Source organism: Aplidium turbinatum, chromosome 11 (assembly GCF_918807975.1).
Source record: "Aplidium turbinatum chromosome 11, kaAplTurb1.1, whole genome shotgun sequence".
Classification (NCBI taxonomy): Eukaryota; Metazoa; Chordata; class Ascidiacea; order Aplousobranchia; family Polyclinidae; genus Aplidium; species Aplidium turbinatum.
In genome coordinates this window covers 17,094,431-17,112,404 of record NC_137482.1, presented here as the reverse complement: position 1 = coordinate 17,112,404, position 17,974 = coordinate 17,094,431, and the positions used below count along the sequence as shown (strand labels likewise).

Below are 17,974 nucleotides of genomic sequence, written 5' to 3'. Positions count from 1 at the left end.
CCACTCGGCTATACAGTATAGGTAAATGAGAAAGGTTATACTGTATTTAGCATAATTTTACCACGCAACTCGATGCGCCTGTTGTCATGCAAAAACTACTACAAGATGCAAAAAAGTGTGATTTCGGTCTGCATGTCAAATGCTTCAAGCAATATCATATTTTGCAATGACTTGTTTCAGTGATGGTGGCGCGAAAGACCATGTTTCCGATGTAAAAGCGGAGTCGCATTGCGACGCTTTCATAAACCACTTGCCAATTTCTTTCGCTTCGCTTCAAAGGAATCTGTACCGCCTGTGCGCTTACATTTTAATTGTAAAACTCACTCGCGATTGCCGATTGCAGCAAAACAACAAGAGACTTGTTGCATGCATTTCATTGCATTGCAATTTGCAACTCTAAAAATTATTGTGTTGTCAGGGCCGTCGCTACACGGGGCGTGCCCCTCCCCTGACAACGACCTGTGCACACACACTTCAGGCACTGAAGAAGAACTGGTTTTAATTTTAGTTTCATGAATTAGGTGGCTAGTAAAAATATTACTTTTCATGGTCTTTCCACTTGTGTTGATCCGAAATAAAATTTATCGGCGATTAATTATCGTCGATAATCAAATATTGCCTTTGGCGATAACGATAAACGATAACTGAAAAAATAATTAAGCGATAACGATAAGCGATAAAAATTTATCGCCGATAATTATCGCCGATAAATTATCGCCGATAATGCCCATCACTGGCTACATTACCGGTAAAAGTAGAAAATTGGGGTGAAAATTTTGAGGCTGCATTGAGTTGATCAATGCGTTGAAAGCAGAGCGAAGTTGATCCGAGCGGGCAAGAACAGCGTCACAAGGCGAAGGCAGCGTATGATAATTCGAAACAATTAATTGATTAATACATAGAGATCTAGTGATGATTGAAGTTTTACTTAATTGCTGTTAAACCAGTCTCGATTCACAATGCACATGACGCATTTAATCCTTTTCTTTGTTCATTTTTGAGTGTTTGGGTTTGATGAGACTGGAGCATAATCGACCGCCGCTTTAGCAGTCAGTTTAACTCTTATTTTTGTGGAAAGAAAAAGAGCCAACGAAACCAGCAGGTGCCAGGGGTAGGACATGTGAAGAATTCTTCACAGAGCCCCAAACATTGACGTTTTGCAGTATTCGTACCATACCTTACCAACTCACCACAGAGAAAAAAAGTATCCTTCCCACCCATGGTGACGTCACAGCGGTGTTGCCGTTTTTATTTTTGCAATTGAATGAGTGCCGGATTTGCTGAAAGTGAACGAAAGTTTACAAGCCTTTAACTTAGTAGTCTGTTGATATTTTTTACGATTTGCTGGTCAGGGAAGTTTGTTAGTGTCATCTCTTTGGTATCTTAGGTAAATTTAGCGAATTTATTTTCCTTTCAGAGGCACTTTAACATTGGTTTTTGTCTAAATGATCATTCCGTCCTGCAGTGAAGCCCCCTTTGCTACAGGGCGATCAGCTGTTTTGCAAAACATAGAGCCTATGTATGTCTTGGGCTAAAAAAATCAAAGTTGGTTGTTTCATTCTATAATATGGTGAAGGTCCCATCAGTGTCGCAGCCAGCCCAAACTTTTGAGGGCCAAACATTTTGACTTTAAGCGATTAACAATAGGCTACTTTGTTTTGGGCACCGTCTATCCAAGCATATAACGACGCAAAAATGCTGAATTGAGTAGGCTAATTCGAAAGATAGTAAGTCGCTAGCTGTTATCAATATAACATCCACTTTTCTAAACACTTTTTATATAAAATAGGCAATAGGCCAAACAAGATATTTCCAACACTATTAGCAAATGACAACACAATTAAAATTCTACTTATCGCTTATGCCAGCTAGGCTCTTACAAGTCGATTTAACTTCTCTTCACATTGATCTTTTTCACAATGGCAATGAAGCACACACAAATCTGAGAGGAGAAGACTCAGAGAAGTCATCGCTGAGCACAACTGTGTCTTGACTCGATCGTTTCTTGCACTTGAAATACCCTTCAGCTTCAACAGTTGTTGGGGGTAGTGCCACAATGATTTTGATTGCAAATACGTGTTTGTATCAGGGTTTCAGAGCCTCATGCGCTGTGCTATTCCACCACTGCGCTTTTGGAATGCGCATTCAAATAATGAGCCACGTCATTAGAAACACGACAACTTCGATGGCCACAACGTTCTTCCAGGTGGGTATCGTCGTCTGAGCCCAATGAAATTCGTTCTTTTAAAGTGGATATAACAATTGCTGACGTTCAATCGATGTAAGAAAGCGTTTTGCTACTAATAGATTCTGTTTTTCCTTTGAGACAGGAAAAGATCACAAGTTAGTGATTATTATTGTTTAATTACGTGGTAAAATATACACCAAAGTTAAAGTTAATGAACACGCCGTGTTACTCTGACACGAAACACTAAAATTTAGCAAATACAGCGATGACGTGTTTAAAAAACTGTCACTTTAAAATGTGCGCTGTGGCGGCACGTCGATGACGCCATAAAATCACAGATCACAACGGACTCCCAGCAAGCAAAGTTTCCAATTTTGCATCGTTTCAACGTCGCTAAACATTGAATGGATGTAAAAATAGTAACTTTTACTAGCTAAGCTCTAATTAACAAAAGAAAATCTTTCCAATTATCAAAAAATACACAGTCCAATCTGCAGGTACTAAACATGTTCAGTTCAAGGTTTCGAAAACTAAACTGTTTTCATCATCAGTACAATTGAATAGAATCACGAAGAATCTTTCAGTTTTGAGAAAAATTGAAGGTGACAAAACAATTATGAAAAACAAGTTTTGGATATCACTCGACTGAAACAATGTGAAGATATTAAAAATCCAAGCTAGTCGCTTAACTGGAAGCCAAGGTCTCAATTGGGATGCTGTTTAGTGTTTAATTCACAACAGTTTGATCAATGTAAAAAAAACAACGTTAAAACAACGCAGTGAAATGTTTCGTGAAAAAGAGCTTCGAGTTTCAGAAGCCAAGAGAAAGAAACTATAATGCAGCACGACATCGTACAAAGGCTAAACAGACGGTTGTTTTTGTACCATTGAAAAGCTACAGTTGATTCAAGCACGTCTATCAATCAATGCACCTTCTAGCTACGTTGAGCAAATGTAAAATTTCTAAACTACTTCAATGATCCTAGACAAATTTTTAACACCACTTCTGTTTGTGCAAGTAAAACACCGATACAGTTGTACATACAATTGACGTCGTTTTGAGATTGGAGAAGCGAAAGTGTGCAAGAGTCAAGCCAGACAGCAAATCAGTCGATTTTTACAGTGATTCAACGTCTGTAGACCGATATAGTTATGTCTGCAGACGTTGAATCAATGTAAAAAACGACTGATTTACTGTCTGGAGCTGAGCATGGTCTGGCGCGATTCTCGAGGGCAGTCAATGTTAGAAAAACTTAAAAACAAGAACAGGATAACTATATCGGTTACAGTGGCATGGGCTACAAACAAGACTATACCCAACTTTCAAAATACTTCTTTTTGCGTCGTTTCAATGTCGTCCGACGTTGAAAAAACGCAAAAAGAACTTGTAATACCGAGACAAGCCTCCAACTATCAAAATCCGTCCTTTTTAACAATGACTTGATTTTAATTGTGCAGACGTTAAATCAATGCAAAACGAACCGATTTTGCTACTTGGGCACAAGCCATCTGACTTTCAAAGCGCCTCGCCTTTGCGGGACGTGTAAAGCTTTTTAGCACCAGATCTACGAAACAAAACAACAAGATTAAGAAAGACGAAATACATTCTATCACAAACAACGAAACACACATCTTCACTTTTGGTTAGAAATTACAACGTGGGTTCAAAAACCTACAAATGGGGTTCAGAGCAAATTTGAATTGAAATAAAAAAACGATTTTAGCTTTTTTCTACGCAGACAATTAGTTTTAACGTGAGATAAAACATGGCAACGTTAAACTTCCGGCAACACAAGTCACACACATAATAAAACGTAGATTCAGAAAAATTTACGTGTGTTACTGTAACTAAAAGACAGAAACCAAAAATGGAAACATTTGACAATAACGTCTTCGTAGATGGTACGTTCATAGACCCAAACACACTGAAGCAAAATCAATATTGTTTCATTTTTGTTGATTTATGCAAAATTATCAGAACAATTAACTGGCAGGGCATTGAAGACGTGTTATTGACACACAATAGAATGATACGCAAAAAGCATAAAAAAGCAAAATCCATTTCAGTACAAATTGACAATTCCGATGATGAAACGCCAGCATGCGAGCGCTAGACGTTGATGCGTCGTAGAAGCGGCAACTTTGACCGACTGGGGTTTTTCTATCTTTACTGGATTTATATCAACGGAGGTGTATTAAACCAGACAGCAAAATCCGTTATTTTTACATTGATTCAACGTCTGCAGACGTATTTTGCTGTCTGGGAAGTAGCTGTGATGATCTTTGATAGTGTAGCTCAATTTACGTAATTATAACGTATTTAAACACACGTTTTCAGTTGTTTTTGAAACAAAATGATGTCACAATGTAAGTAGTGCCATTAAGCCGGCCATGACTGAAACAGAGTTGAAATGCGGTCGATAGTCGTTTCCCACAACATGGCCGCCATGGACCGACAACGCACCCGAGTTCCGAGGACAAACTGAAGCCGATGAGTCCCAAGATTAATTAGACCCTCGCGCGTACAGCGTCCGGCAAATTGTTGACGTTATATGAATGTTGATAAACCGTGCATGGTTTCGTAGCATTGAATCCAGAGCGGGCAAGATACAACGTTAGGACAGCTGAAGAAACAAAGCGGCAAGTTATATGGTGCGAACAAGTGAACTTGTACACATTTGAACACAGAACGCGGACTGCACATACGTTGGTATGTCCACGCGACATTTGGCCACAAGAGTGAGGGAGCATTTGGATTTAACTGCTTTCACAGAAAAGGTTCCATTAAAGATCATATACTCCACTGTCAGACTTGTTCAAACAATAAACCATCCCTGGAGTCTTTTAGAATTGTACGTAAATGCTTCACCGAATTCGATACTAAAATCCAGGAGGCTTTGCTCATAAAATCCCGCAATCCTCGCCTCAATAGGCAGTTGCTTGCCGCGAGCGGCTCCTTTCTGCTAAATGTCTTCATGTATTTTGCATCATCGACTTGTGTTTTTCCTAGCCAATTAAGCGTTATGTGATTTTGCCTTAAATACCGTTTATGCAGAACATCAGTCAGTTGGTTACTTGAAAAGGGCTAACATGAGCATGGCAGAAAACCTTTGTAATTTTTAGTTTTATTTTCATGTCATTATGTTAAATGCTGTGTGGTTATTAGGTTTTACAGGTCATTGGTTCAAGAAAATCACCTCTTTACCAAAACTGTAGTATAAAATTCCAACAATTAAAATTCAACGTGAAAATATATGGATCGAAATGCATTACCTGTCCTGGTGATTTACATATAAGCAGGGTTCCCACACATTTTTTATAAACAAATTCCCTACTTTTTCAATACTAAATTCTAAAAATTCCCTACTTTTTCAACACTAAATTAAAAAAATTCACAACCTGATTTTGATCTAAATTGCGCATTAACAGTGTTTAATCAATGAAAATTTCTGTGCTGTATTATTTCCAAACACGATCATGCACAGGTTTAAAATTGTATATCCGGACTCTATTACATTCGAATCAGTATGAAAAATAATAATAATGTATATACAGTAGAAGATTTCTGTTTGAAGAAAAAACTCTTTTTTTTTCAAAAGACACGAACTGAAATCAGTTTGAATAAACTGTCACATTTATACTAAAATTGCAATTCAAAGCCTCATTCCATCGGACATGGCAACCTGCCATAAGCCAAACCAAAACAATTAAAAATCACACTACGGACAAAATGAAGTAAGTGAAAAGAACACTGAACACTGTCTTTGTGATTCTGAACACTGAATCACAAAGACATTGTACAATAAATACGATTTATGAATGATATTGTCTTTTTTGTTGTGTCATGATAGTAGGTTTTAGTAATGAATGGCCACCGTGATTGAGGACTGAGGTATTGTGGTCTTGGTCGCAGATATTGCCTGCATTAACGATGTCTCTTACCGCTATTATCACCTAGCCAACCTGACATCATTGTTTTATGCGGCCGCTAATCGACTTCAACGATCATGGAATGTTACGTAATAAGAACAATTATACACGCAAAAATAAAAAAATCGATTGCTTAAATCAGCTTTTTTGTCTCGTGAGCTTTGCGTATTGCTCAACAAGTGTATAAAGTTTAGAATTAACAAGAAATCATTAAAATTTGAAGTTGAAACTGAAGTTTGAATCACGGCAAATAAACGTATTCAAAACTTTTACTTCAGCCGACGCTGTTTCACACTCAGTGTCTGGTCGGCAATAATTTTTCCGCAGCTAATATGCGTTAATTTTGAAGGCTGCCGAGTTGGAAACAGCTTGTCCCGTGTATAAGTCGAACCTGGCTTTTTGAGGTGAAAACTACTTGAGAAAATCTCAAACTACACTCGAGTATATACGGTAATAAGTAAAATTTTGAATGTTAGGCTACAGAACAAAAATCGCCCGAGGCTAAATTTTCATGTCAAGTTAAATATTTCTGCTTCTGGAGTGCCCACAATTAAATAAGTCACGCCATGGTTACGCTACACCACTGTCTGTACAGTAGAATGACCAGTATTTAAAGCGCAGATGAACAAGAAAAAAACAGTTTCCGAACTTTATTGAAAAGCTGCATGTTGCGCAACAACATTGTTCTTTGTAATACCGCTTTGAAGGAGGATTACACTATGAACAAAAGAATAAATTTTAAACTTCATTTTGAATTGAAAAGACATGACGTCATGTCTTCCATCCTTAGTTATCATATATTTTTTCATTACGTAATGTCTTGTAGGAATAAATTGAAAATCAGTATGATCACTCAAAATGAAAGTAATGGAACTACGAATCCTCACTAAACCAATCAATCAATGGTCTTGTTGTATCTAAGAGGACAACCTTATACTATATGTTACTGATCTCCGGAGCTGACGTAAACCTTAAAAGTCATGTCGACTTATTCTTGATGCCCCCCTTATCGAAAATTGTTCTTTGTAATACCGCTTTGAAGGAGGATTACGACTATGAACAAAAGAATAAATTTTAAACTTCAATTGGTATTGAAAATACAGGACGTAATGTCTTCCATCCTTATCACATATTTTTTCATTACGTAATGTCTTATAAGAATGAATTGAAAACGAGTCTATTCACTAAATATGAAAGCAACGGGACCACAAATCCTCACTGAACCAATTAGTAAAAGATCTTGTTGTGCCTACTGATCTCTGGAGCATACATAAACCTGAAAAAATATGGACTTATTCTTGATATGGAATTTGACTACATATATTACATATCGATTAATGGATATTTTGTTCCACTGAACTTCAAAGTCAAAACGTATTTGTTTACCACAACCAAACCACTTGTGACGATCGAATTTGTTAATTTATTATTACATAAAATGTTTAGATGATGTCACGTCATTACTCCGATTTGAGATAATTCATTCATGACGTTGTATGGATGAAAAACTTTTACAAGTTTTATACTCTGCTGAGAGTAAAAAAGAAACACAAATGATAAATATTGGAGAAATTGAGTCTCCTTTACAACTTAAGAATCGAACAAGGCAAAACTGCTGAAACAAAACGTTTTGTTTGAGTGAAAGAATCACTGCAAGCAACCAATGCCAAAATGCGCGCGCAAGAAGTCACGGGAGTGTGATATCAAAAATTTAACAGGTTGTTACTTTTCTGTATCAATCTGACGTTAGTTACTGCTTTAAAAAATCTATATCTTTGCTTCTGTAGAAAATCCGCAGCAAGCGCCTTTTTTACATGTTTAGTATCGGCCAAATTTTGCCGATACCGATACTTAAACAATGGCCGATATCACCGATACCAATACATCGGATTTTTTATCTACAATTTAGTCATCAAGGTTTTCCATACTTTTTCAATACCACTAAAGAGGTTTCACAAAATTCCCGACCTTTTCCCGGTCTGGAAAACGGGTTTTCAAATTCCCTACTTTTTCCCTACTTTCCCGACTGCGTGGGAACCCTGTATAAGGAAGTATCACTTCAAACCCGAAGACAACTCAATCAATGAAATATTTATGAGTTTTGACTTTCCATTAAGGACGTGGAGAAGTGTTTGAAGACGTGTCATTAGAATAGTTACTTACAGCTCGGGTTTGTGCGCCACTGGCACCGCCCACGTCGCTCTGTCTTCCCCGTTGCTGCAGCATGACTTGAGCTTGAAGCGCGTCTGCTTCTAAGGACTTGAACCTGTTAAAGACACAATACTCACGATTAATCGGTTTCATTTGTCCAATATATGGCATTAGGTAGAATCATTTGAGCTACAGTGCCCAGTTTGCAAAATTGGTTCTTTTTACATGTGGTCAATGTGTGAGCACGTTGAATCAATGTAAAACAAATTGCAAGCTGGGTAACTTTGTTTGTTACTGTTCATGGGATCGAACTTCCTTACACGCACAATGTGTTGCGCTTTCGCACTCGAAGGAAATTTTTTTCATCGAGTGGAACTAAATTAAAATGCAAATCAAATATTGCGACAACGGTGGCATTATTACCTTGTCACAACTTTGTGCAAACATTTTTAGAGAAGTTTATAAGAATGTTAACCAAAACGACTTACAGGAGGTTTTACTGTTTCATTTCTTAGTTTCTCAACATATTTATTGTGGTTGAAATATGAAACAGCATAGAAACCCTTGTTTCATCCTCTTGTACATCAACAAGTCAACGCATGGTCCCCATGCCATTAGCTCGAGATGTCAGCGCAAATACAGCACAAAATTGATACTTACAACAACAGAAGTTTACAACATGACAGCGATACCTCACGTTTGAATACAACAAATAAAACAAAAACTTAAGACAAAAAAAAATAATTCAAGCAAAAAGGACGGTTGGTTAAAGAGAAAGCCACAAAGATCACAACCCAATCTACTGAAAAAAATTAGTTATTTAACGTCAATTCAACATTTACAGACGTTGAATCGATACAAAAAGGACCGAGTATAGTATGTAAGCTGGAAATCAACTGACCTGTTAAAATCCTGCAATGGTGACTTAACAATTGGCATGCAAAGTACACAAAGGTGTCGCCAAACGTCACAACAAATGCTACATGGAAGCCACCAACTATAAACCACACTACGAACATTATTTTGTTCTCAAAAGTCCAATCAACAGATCGGAAACATAAACGATAACAGGTAGAAAATGAACAACTAGATCAATTTGTATTGAAAAAAATCCTATAAGCTGAAGATGCTATTACTATAGCGAAATCGATTCTTACTTACTTAATAAATAACACTAAGAGGTTAGATTGTTGTGCAAATGCCAGCATTTGATGAATGCAAAATAGCACTACAAGTCTACAACGCATGTTTTCATAATGATCAGTCGAGCCAGAGATGAAAATGCTTGCAAAGCGAAAGACGATAATAATAGTCATCACCTAAAAGCAACCAGTGGCTCAACAACAAGAGATCTAAAGCGCATTAAGAAAAACATCCTCATAGATGTTAAAAACCAAGCATTCGTGCTTAGATTTAACAATATCGCAACTAATCCCAAGATGAAGGTAGCTCAAGTAACGCCGCAATAAAAAAGCAATTATAGGACATGATATTCACCTTGCAAAACGTTTTTTTCAGAAAAGGGCTATTTTTTCTAGCTTGAAAAAAAACAACTGCATCAAGGCTTAAAAAACCAAGAATAAAAATGTTATACTGCGTTCGTTATTGGGGAAAAAGCTGGTTTGCGAAATCTTTATCATTTTGGGTTAGTAGTCGTTTTTTGACATTATCTCGAACGCTGCTTCATCTTGTTAATCGTTGGCAAAAAGACACACGAAGCAAAAAATTTATCACAAAGTTTATTTAAGAACAGTCATGCTGTAACAGGCAATCGGTACACAAAAACATCGCCATCGGCTAACACGCATTGTCCGTCACGTGATGGCAAACCTGTCAGAGTCATTTGCATCACGCTGTTTCTTTGTTGGGTGACAATGGCCTGCGGATGACCGACGTGCGAGTGCTCGTCTGGCTTTCAGAGTGTTGTACGTTACTATGTCGTTTTGGAGAGATTCTTTTCTGATAAAAGGAAGCTCACGATGATACATGGATTGCTGCCTCAAGCTTATGCATGTGACTATGACGTTGAATGCAGCAGGCTCCTAAAATTTCCGCGCTTTATGTTGCGACAATGTAACCAGTAATTTTCTGGTTGAACGCCGAGTGACGAATTTATTCAAAAATAGAGAATGGTGATGTAACAATGTAAGAACATCGGCAAGGTAACTTAGCACGTTGTTACTGTAATTTATGTAAAAGGGCATATTCAGTTACCTGGGCATGCACGGGTAATAACCCAACCAGCAAAATCCGTCATTTTTATATTGCTTCAACGTCTGCAGACGCTGAATGTGAAAATGACGGATTTTGCTGTCTGGGAAGGAACATGACAGCATCTTTGTTGGTGGAGGAAATTTACAAAAAACAAGCGCAGTTTGTATGAGTAAATTCGAAATCAAACTTTGCTTCCTTCCCCACGATAAACGTATGTTCTAGCAAACTTCGGCCTCAAACTGAATGAGAGCCGGGACGCAACCAATTTGTTAAAATCGATTTTCTTGGAATGCAAGACGTTTCAACTTTTAAGGTGAACTTTTCTGTTCAAATATCTGGAAATTTGTGTTGGACTGTATTGCTCAACAAAAATAAGTCAAAAGTTCATCTGGATGAACAACATCTTGTATTGAGCAAACCGGAAATGTGAGGTTTTTTTTTTATCAGAAAACCCTCAACTGCTATTGGCCAAAAAATGTTTTCTAATGTAAAGTGAGCATCACTTGTATTTTTTAAACTATCCAACGAAAAAAAGGTTTCTTTTGCCAGCACAGTATCGAATAAAAGTACAAAAATCTGAAGCTTTTATTAGTAAAAAGTTTTTTTTCGTTCAATTTATGAACAGACCAACGGAAACCTTTCAAAACAAACTCTCTTGATCTTTGAATATTCAAGATTTTCCAATAAATACCATCTGGTCGACACTTGCTTGAAAAACAGTGAGCTGACTCATGAATTGAATCAATAAAAATAATAAAATAATCAACAGATTGAAATGGCATCACTGATACAAATGGTGCTGGTGAGCTATGAAAATAAACAGGCGGAAAATTGTAGCTTTATACCATGGGGACCTATACACAGGTCATGCCAACGTGCAAGCTTCAAAATTGACAGGAGGCCGATCCACTACACAACGCACCACAGATAGTCTTTACGTATATTCTGTGTGATTTTGGACTACTTTTGTGCTGCCGTTACTATACAAATACGGAACTCGATTTTGGCCCTTACGAACCTAGCAACGCTGGCAACAGCGAGAGATTTGTCATTTTAGCGATATGAAAAGTTTTGAGGTGATGTGAGATCCAGTGCTCACACTTCGGCAATTTGGTTTCTTAAAACTGTAATTTCATAGAAATACAAAGTACATTTAGCCTAGAGTACAAAATCAAAATTATATCAGCCTCCAGTCGTAAATACAGGTTCGCAAGGTGGTAAGGCCTGTGTATGTGAGTAGACACTGGACATGCTCGATACACCAGAGCAAAATGGGTTTCTAGTAAAATGCTTTGAAGATCAGCAATGGAAATCACTGCTAAACAAGGCAGATAATCAAAAAAGTAAACAAACTAAATAAAATAGTCAATCGACAGTTGTGCCAAATTTAAAGTGAAACAGCAATATTCTGCTTCCAAGTGTATTTATATTTTCATAAAAAAGTTGAAAAATTACACATTAATATTATTATTGAGGCACAATCGAACACGAACAAACCTCGCTTGCCGCCATTGCTTTCGCTTCTCAGCTTCAATGGCTCGTCTTTCAGCGGGTGAAAGGTCATGAGTCGGCGTCATCTCTCGCTTCAGATCGGGTGAAGTGACCTTTAACCTCTCGCTGAGAGCGCTGGAATACAGAGTTGAGAGAATTGACGAAAGTTACTAGTATATCGTGATAACTTATACAGTGATTTGTATTCAACTTTCAATTTGGAGTCACTTGTGACAATAGACACAACGGAGTGCCCATTCTCTCGTTAGCTTCTTAAAAAAAGCTTTTTTTACCACCGGCGTCGGTTAGACTTCCAATCAAAGTTACATTCAGAAGGTCTGCTACATTAAACCAAGCTAACTTAGGTAGGACATAGTGATTGGAAATTAAAAATACGTTTCTATTTGAACAACCACATTAAGTTGACTTAGAAATCCTTTGGCTCTTTACCTTTCATCGGTATCTCCTTCAGCCGCATGGCTCGCTCTCACAACATCTTGCTCCAGTGATCTGATTAAATCCTCCTCACTGCTAGCAGATGCTGGAGGGTTGTATTGAGGATTCAAACGCTCCCTGGCACTCCTGGACAATGAGAAATTATTAGAGTACAAATGATTGTTTAAATAAAAAAAAGGCCAAGATAACTAGATCGCGATCATCATTTTCTTTGAAGATAAAAGTTACCGTTTTTCTGGCTTCTTTTCAACTTTATACTCTTTTCCTTCAATGAAGACGGTAGAGTTTGGTCGAATAACGGTTGGAACGTCCGCCATCTCCTCCACAACATCTTCGTCATCTTCCTCTGCAAAGTCCACCGATTTTCGGATCTCTTCTCTGGTCAAAGTTCCGTATTTCTTCTCTGAAAATACGATGAGCACTTAGAATGTAAACTACATAAATAAAAAGCAAACTAATACCGATAAACTTCCATGCGAAAGCCAAATAGCCAGAGATGTCCAGTAAGCGAAGAGCTTCAACCACCAGAATGCAACAACAGGTATACTACAACAAGATACCGGGAATGGTGCTGAGCATTTAACTCATCGCTTTGTTAGGAACTAGACCAGATAATAACTACCCTTCCAGAATATGACAGACCACAGAGGCATGTCGCAGTGAACAATTAAAATAGAAACTAAAATGGAACTCGAGCTTTAACAGCAAAAGAAAATGAGAACGCACCTTCTTCACGCTTGATGGTCCTCATGTCCTGGTCGCTAACCAAGCTGATCTTTTGGCGTTTCGAGACACTTCCGTTGTTGTTGCTTGTTTCTTCTGTGGATTTTTGCTTTATTTCCTCAAAATACTTTCTCCGATCACGGAAGGACATCCTGTCTTGTGGAGCTATGTTCTTCACTGGAGGTTGAGGAGCCTTGAAATGAAATAAGACCAGTTTTAAATTACAGCATATATATCTATATTTATAACTTGAAACAAAGAATCTTTATTTCACTACGATAATGTTAACAGATTCTTTTAACTTTTTTATTAAAAATAGGTAAAGACAAAGATTTAGTGCGCATATAGACATGGTAACTATTTCTGGCAAATAAACTGAACAAAAGCCCAAATAAGTCACTCTACCAACAGGGTTCATCACGTTTCGAAAATCACAACTTCGCCTGAAGTGGTTTAGCTAAGCCTACGTGTTTTAATTATAAAACTGACTACCTCTACTATGCTGGTTAATACTGATCATGAGAAAAGGAGAATTGATTGAGCAAAAAAACAAAAAAGGTACATTTACTAAGGCGTTACATTAGAAAGAACTACATAGAATTGACGAAACGGAGACAATGATAATTTGAGGTAATGAAATGACAAAAACAAATAACTTCCAATCATTAAAAAACTCTTGGACTTTAAAGCAGTATTAGACTAAAGGATGTGGTGTATTTTTCTTAGAATGTAAATGGTACGAAAATACGAGTAATGGTTTGGATAGAAGACAAGTAGAGAATAATATCAGCTTTCCGGCTCAGCTACGACAAAGACCGATCGATCTTTGCCTGGTTTCAATCGTTCATCACTCTTTTGAAAGTTAAACCATGAGATGTTGTGCTTTTGTGTCAAGTGAAAAATAAAGAAGTTAGTAAGCAAGTAAATAAAAGAAATAGAAAAACAGTTTACATATAAAAAAGAAATAAAAGAATGAAGACCTCAACATCTTGCAAGTCAAGCTTTTCAACAGAGTTCTCTTCGGGTAAAGCAGCCAAAAAGTGGTAATCAAACTTCTCGTTTATCTAAGAAAAAATTATGATGAAAACGTAGTAATAAAAAAAAACAATCGACAAAACTTCAAGAAAAAAGATAGCACAAGAAGCAAACAGTTAAGGTGTGATAGAAAACAATCCACAGAAATGAAAAAAAGGACCTTACAACACAGGCACACCACACGACCTTTGATCTTTCCACCGCATAGGCCAAATGCCACAGTGATAGAGGAGGAGAGAAGTGCCAATTGTGCCTCCGTGCAGAGCAGACTACCACATGAGAATGGAGAGACGTGCCAAGCTATGTGTATGGATGAAAAGTAATGATTAGATCATGCTCGATACAATGTGAGGTGAACATCAATTAACGTTATCTCTTGTTAACGCTTTTCACTGAGACCGAACAAAATCCGTCCATTTTCGCATTGATTCAACCTCTCCAGACGTTGAATCCATGCAAAAAAGACGGGCTTAATGAGCTGAAAAAAGAAAAAAGCGTCATTGTGAATGAATAAGTGAGCTGTTTATAGTGGGGTGACAACAGTGGTAATCCGAATGGATAAGATACACGTTGACTTTGCAGTAACCGAAAGAAATATTTTGAAACTTTATCAATGCAACAAAGACAAAACGCCAAGTAAAAGTAGTGAAGTTTGTTAAGTTCTAAAGTAAAATTACTTTAAAAAGGAAAATATCGATAGAAAGTTGAGAGTTTATAAACACGGAATGACAAGATGAGGCATGAAATCAAAGCGTGGTTTAAAATGAAGAAATATAAAACATTTCCTACGTTTGGTTGTTGATCATCTGCACGAGGAACAGCAGCAAATTGCTGGTAATCGAAATTTTTACTTGAATGAACGGGGATTTTGAAACGAGTTCCTGAAACGCTCGGATCTTGGGAGCACAAAAACGAAGCTGGAGAAGTTGCGGAGAACATGTTGGCGGAAGAGTGCTGCAGCTTGCGGAAAAACAAGTCTTCAGTAAATGAGTCCCTATTTGAAACAGAGCTTTCAGGATAATCAGTAAGATTGGCATCAGCTGTTTGCAAGCATTGAGGCCACGATTTTCGTACATTTGTCGTGTTTATTGGTCGAGGAAATGCCAATCTATTTTTTCCAGCGGAGTACCCATAGTATACTGCAGGCATACATATGCTGGAGTTTCCCATGTCGCCACGACCGGCTGAGACAGACGGTTCTAATAAGCTGGCAGGGCGTGGAATACGAGACATGCCAGCATGTCCTGTTCTTGGTCGAATGTAGCCTCGTTGCTGGCAGTAGCTATACCATGATGTTGGGGTTGAATTGATGTTTTGTGCTGCACAATGAGGCACTGTCGCTTTGCAACGCTGGTCTGAGAGAGGTTGATCAAGAGAATGCATAGGAGCAGAATTAGAAAGCGGAGTGATTAGTTTTGCTGCTTCGCTAGAAACTATTGGACGATTTGTTTCCACTGTCATGCCATCGGTACAAAGATTTAATTCATCCGTAGAATGTTGTTTCCTTGAAGAACCAATTTCTTCAACATCCTGAACAGAAGAGATATATCACAAACCGCGTTTGTTGTCCACAACCATAAATGAAAGACATGGTCTGGTCGGTGGACTTGTGATTCCTGAGAAATTTGTAACACAAAAACAGGGAGCAGGAGTCAATAACAAGATCACAAATGATAAGCACTTTCAAGAACTGCACGAGTGCTTCAAGCAAACAAAAACAGCAAAGAATGAAAGATAACCACCACGCAACATTCACAGGTGAGACACAAAGGTATTAGTCTCTATTTCTATGAAAACAAAATGAATCACAGAAGTGACAGTAAATTGTAAAGAAATCGCTGTTTTAAGCTGGAGTATGTAAGTAATCAGCCAGTCAATGATAACAGCAATTTTTCATACAATTTATTAAAAGTACGACTAAGTAGATTGGAGACACAAATGATTACAAATTGACACTCAAGGTCACCTCAACATTAAGTAATGTTTTTGGTCGAGGTACAGAAGCATAGAGCCGATAGGAGGCCTTCTTGTAAGGCTGATCAGATATCCTTTCCTGGTTATAAAGTTTCCAAATAAAAATTGTTGTAACTATAGTTGTTCACCGATGAAAAGTATGAAAGATAAACCTTTACTATTGTCACGCGTAATCGCTTTATTAATACGTAGCTATGAAAATCTTCTATTATTGCAATAGAACGTGAATACGTGATAACCGGGACCGAGAAATGTTAGGTAGTCAGCTATTTGTGTGATATGACATTGGATTGCAACTTGATAGTACGTTGCTCAGTAGCTTTGTAAATACACTGCTTTTGGTCGCAATGTAGAAAGATTGCAAAATTTGCCATTCAAATCTACTGGCTCAATTTTAGAAGGACATTGCTTAGTGGTGAAAACTATAACCTATGCCTAAATTTACAGTACACAAACTAAATATAATAAGCATACGAAACGTCTGTATCCTAATATTGAAGCTAGCTTGACACTGAAATTCAATAAGTTACGATATTTTGAGTAAAGAAAAGCACACTAAAACATACCGTTAATGTTAAATATTAGGCTATTCATGCAGGAGATAAACGTAAGCGTTAGATAACAATTATAAGACGTCAGCATTGTGGAATAGCAGAGGCTGCTTATTGGTTCGCAGTAACCTGACAATACCATTGCGCACAACAACAGCGTCAGCGCTATAAGCCTTATACACTTGTTAAGAAAATAAACAAAGGATTACAAACTTTCTAATTATTTATTTGTTCACCTACGAGGTTAAAAATTAAGAGTAAAACTAAAAAAGATAGAGAAACAGTAAAGAGAAGCTGAATGATAAGCATATTCTACGTATATTTAATGTCAGATGGCAGCGGTGGCCATTCAAACAAATCCATAGGACATTAGGACAATGCCTACAAGCAATCCAGCTGGCAAAATACGTTCCTTTTTAAATTAATTCAACGTCTTCAGACGTTAATTTTGCTAACTGGGAAGTAAGTAGCAATGGCACAGTAAACTAACATGACACAGAAAAGGCAAAAAGTTTATTAAAACGCACAAAATGCTGACGTAACAAACACAACATGCACGTCACAAACTTCAACTGAAAGCAAAATGCACCAATACATGTCAAGGCACAACAGAAAAGTTTGTGAAATGCACTATCACAAACGCTGCAAGCTACACTAATATAAATAATTCATTAAGAAGCACAGAACTATTCACTACTGCTACCAGATATAACGAAGACAAACGATATCAGATGGAACTGCCATTGTTAGCCTGACCTCAAGCATGTCTTTAGAAAAACAAAAGTTTTATTACATCGCTTTAATAACAGCTGGCGACGTTGAAACAATGTTCAAAGGAAATGTTGTTCAATTTACCATTGGAATCAATTAGATTAAATGGTTTGTCGAATCAAAATCATTTTATAAGAATTTGAAACATCTAGCGCCAGGTCGTGCAATAAAACAAAACAAAAAAACAAGCACAACAACATTCTTTAAAGCGGACGTTGTTGTTAACCCATCCCATTGGAGTTATTCACGAAAGCAAAAATATTAATTATATAGAATAGGCAAGCGTCATGCTAACATTAGAAACAAACAGAACTTGAGCGATGCATGGGTGAGACATCTGGTAGCCACTTAAACATGTTAACTCCCAGTATGATCTCAGTTGCAGCAACGACACCGCCAACCAATCAGAAGCTACGCTGTTCGTGACGTCATCAAGGTTGCGTTTCCAGGAAGAAGCAACGCAAACATTGAGTGAAGTCAACGTTTCGAG

General features: G+C 37.5%; 1 protein-coding gene across 1 annotated transcript in view; it reads right to left on the bottom strand.

Moving 5' to 3' along the window:
* Positions 1-2,350: 2,350 nt before the first annotated feature.
* Positions 2,351-17,974, bottom strand: part of LOC145780264 (uncharacterized) — a 61,702-nt gene continuing 46,078 nt past the window's right edge. The window contains exons 33-39 of the mRNA XM_082591967.1: positions 16,155-16,241; positions 13,157-13,346; positions 12,659-12,833; positions 12,425-12,553; positions 11,981-12,109; positions 8,282-8,384; positions 2,351-4,812 (exon numbers count right to left, since the gene is read on the bottom strand). Of these exons, the coding sequence (XP_082448093.1) occupies positions 4,804-4,812; positions 8,282-8,384; positions 11,981-12,109; positions 12,425-12,553; positions 12,659-12,833; positions 13,157-13,346; positions 16,155-16,241 (822 nt within the window). The 3' untranslated portion in view covers positions 2,351-4,803. The remainder of the gene's footprint in view (positions 4,813-8,281; positions 8,385-11,980; positions 12,110-12,424; positions 12,554-12,658; positions 12,834-13,156; positions 13,347-16,154; positions 16,242-17,974) is intronic.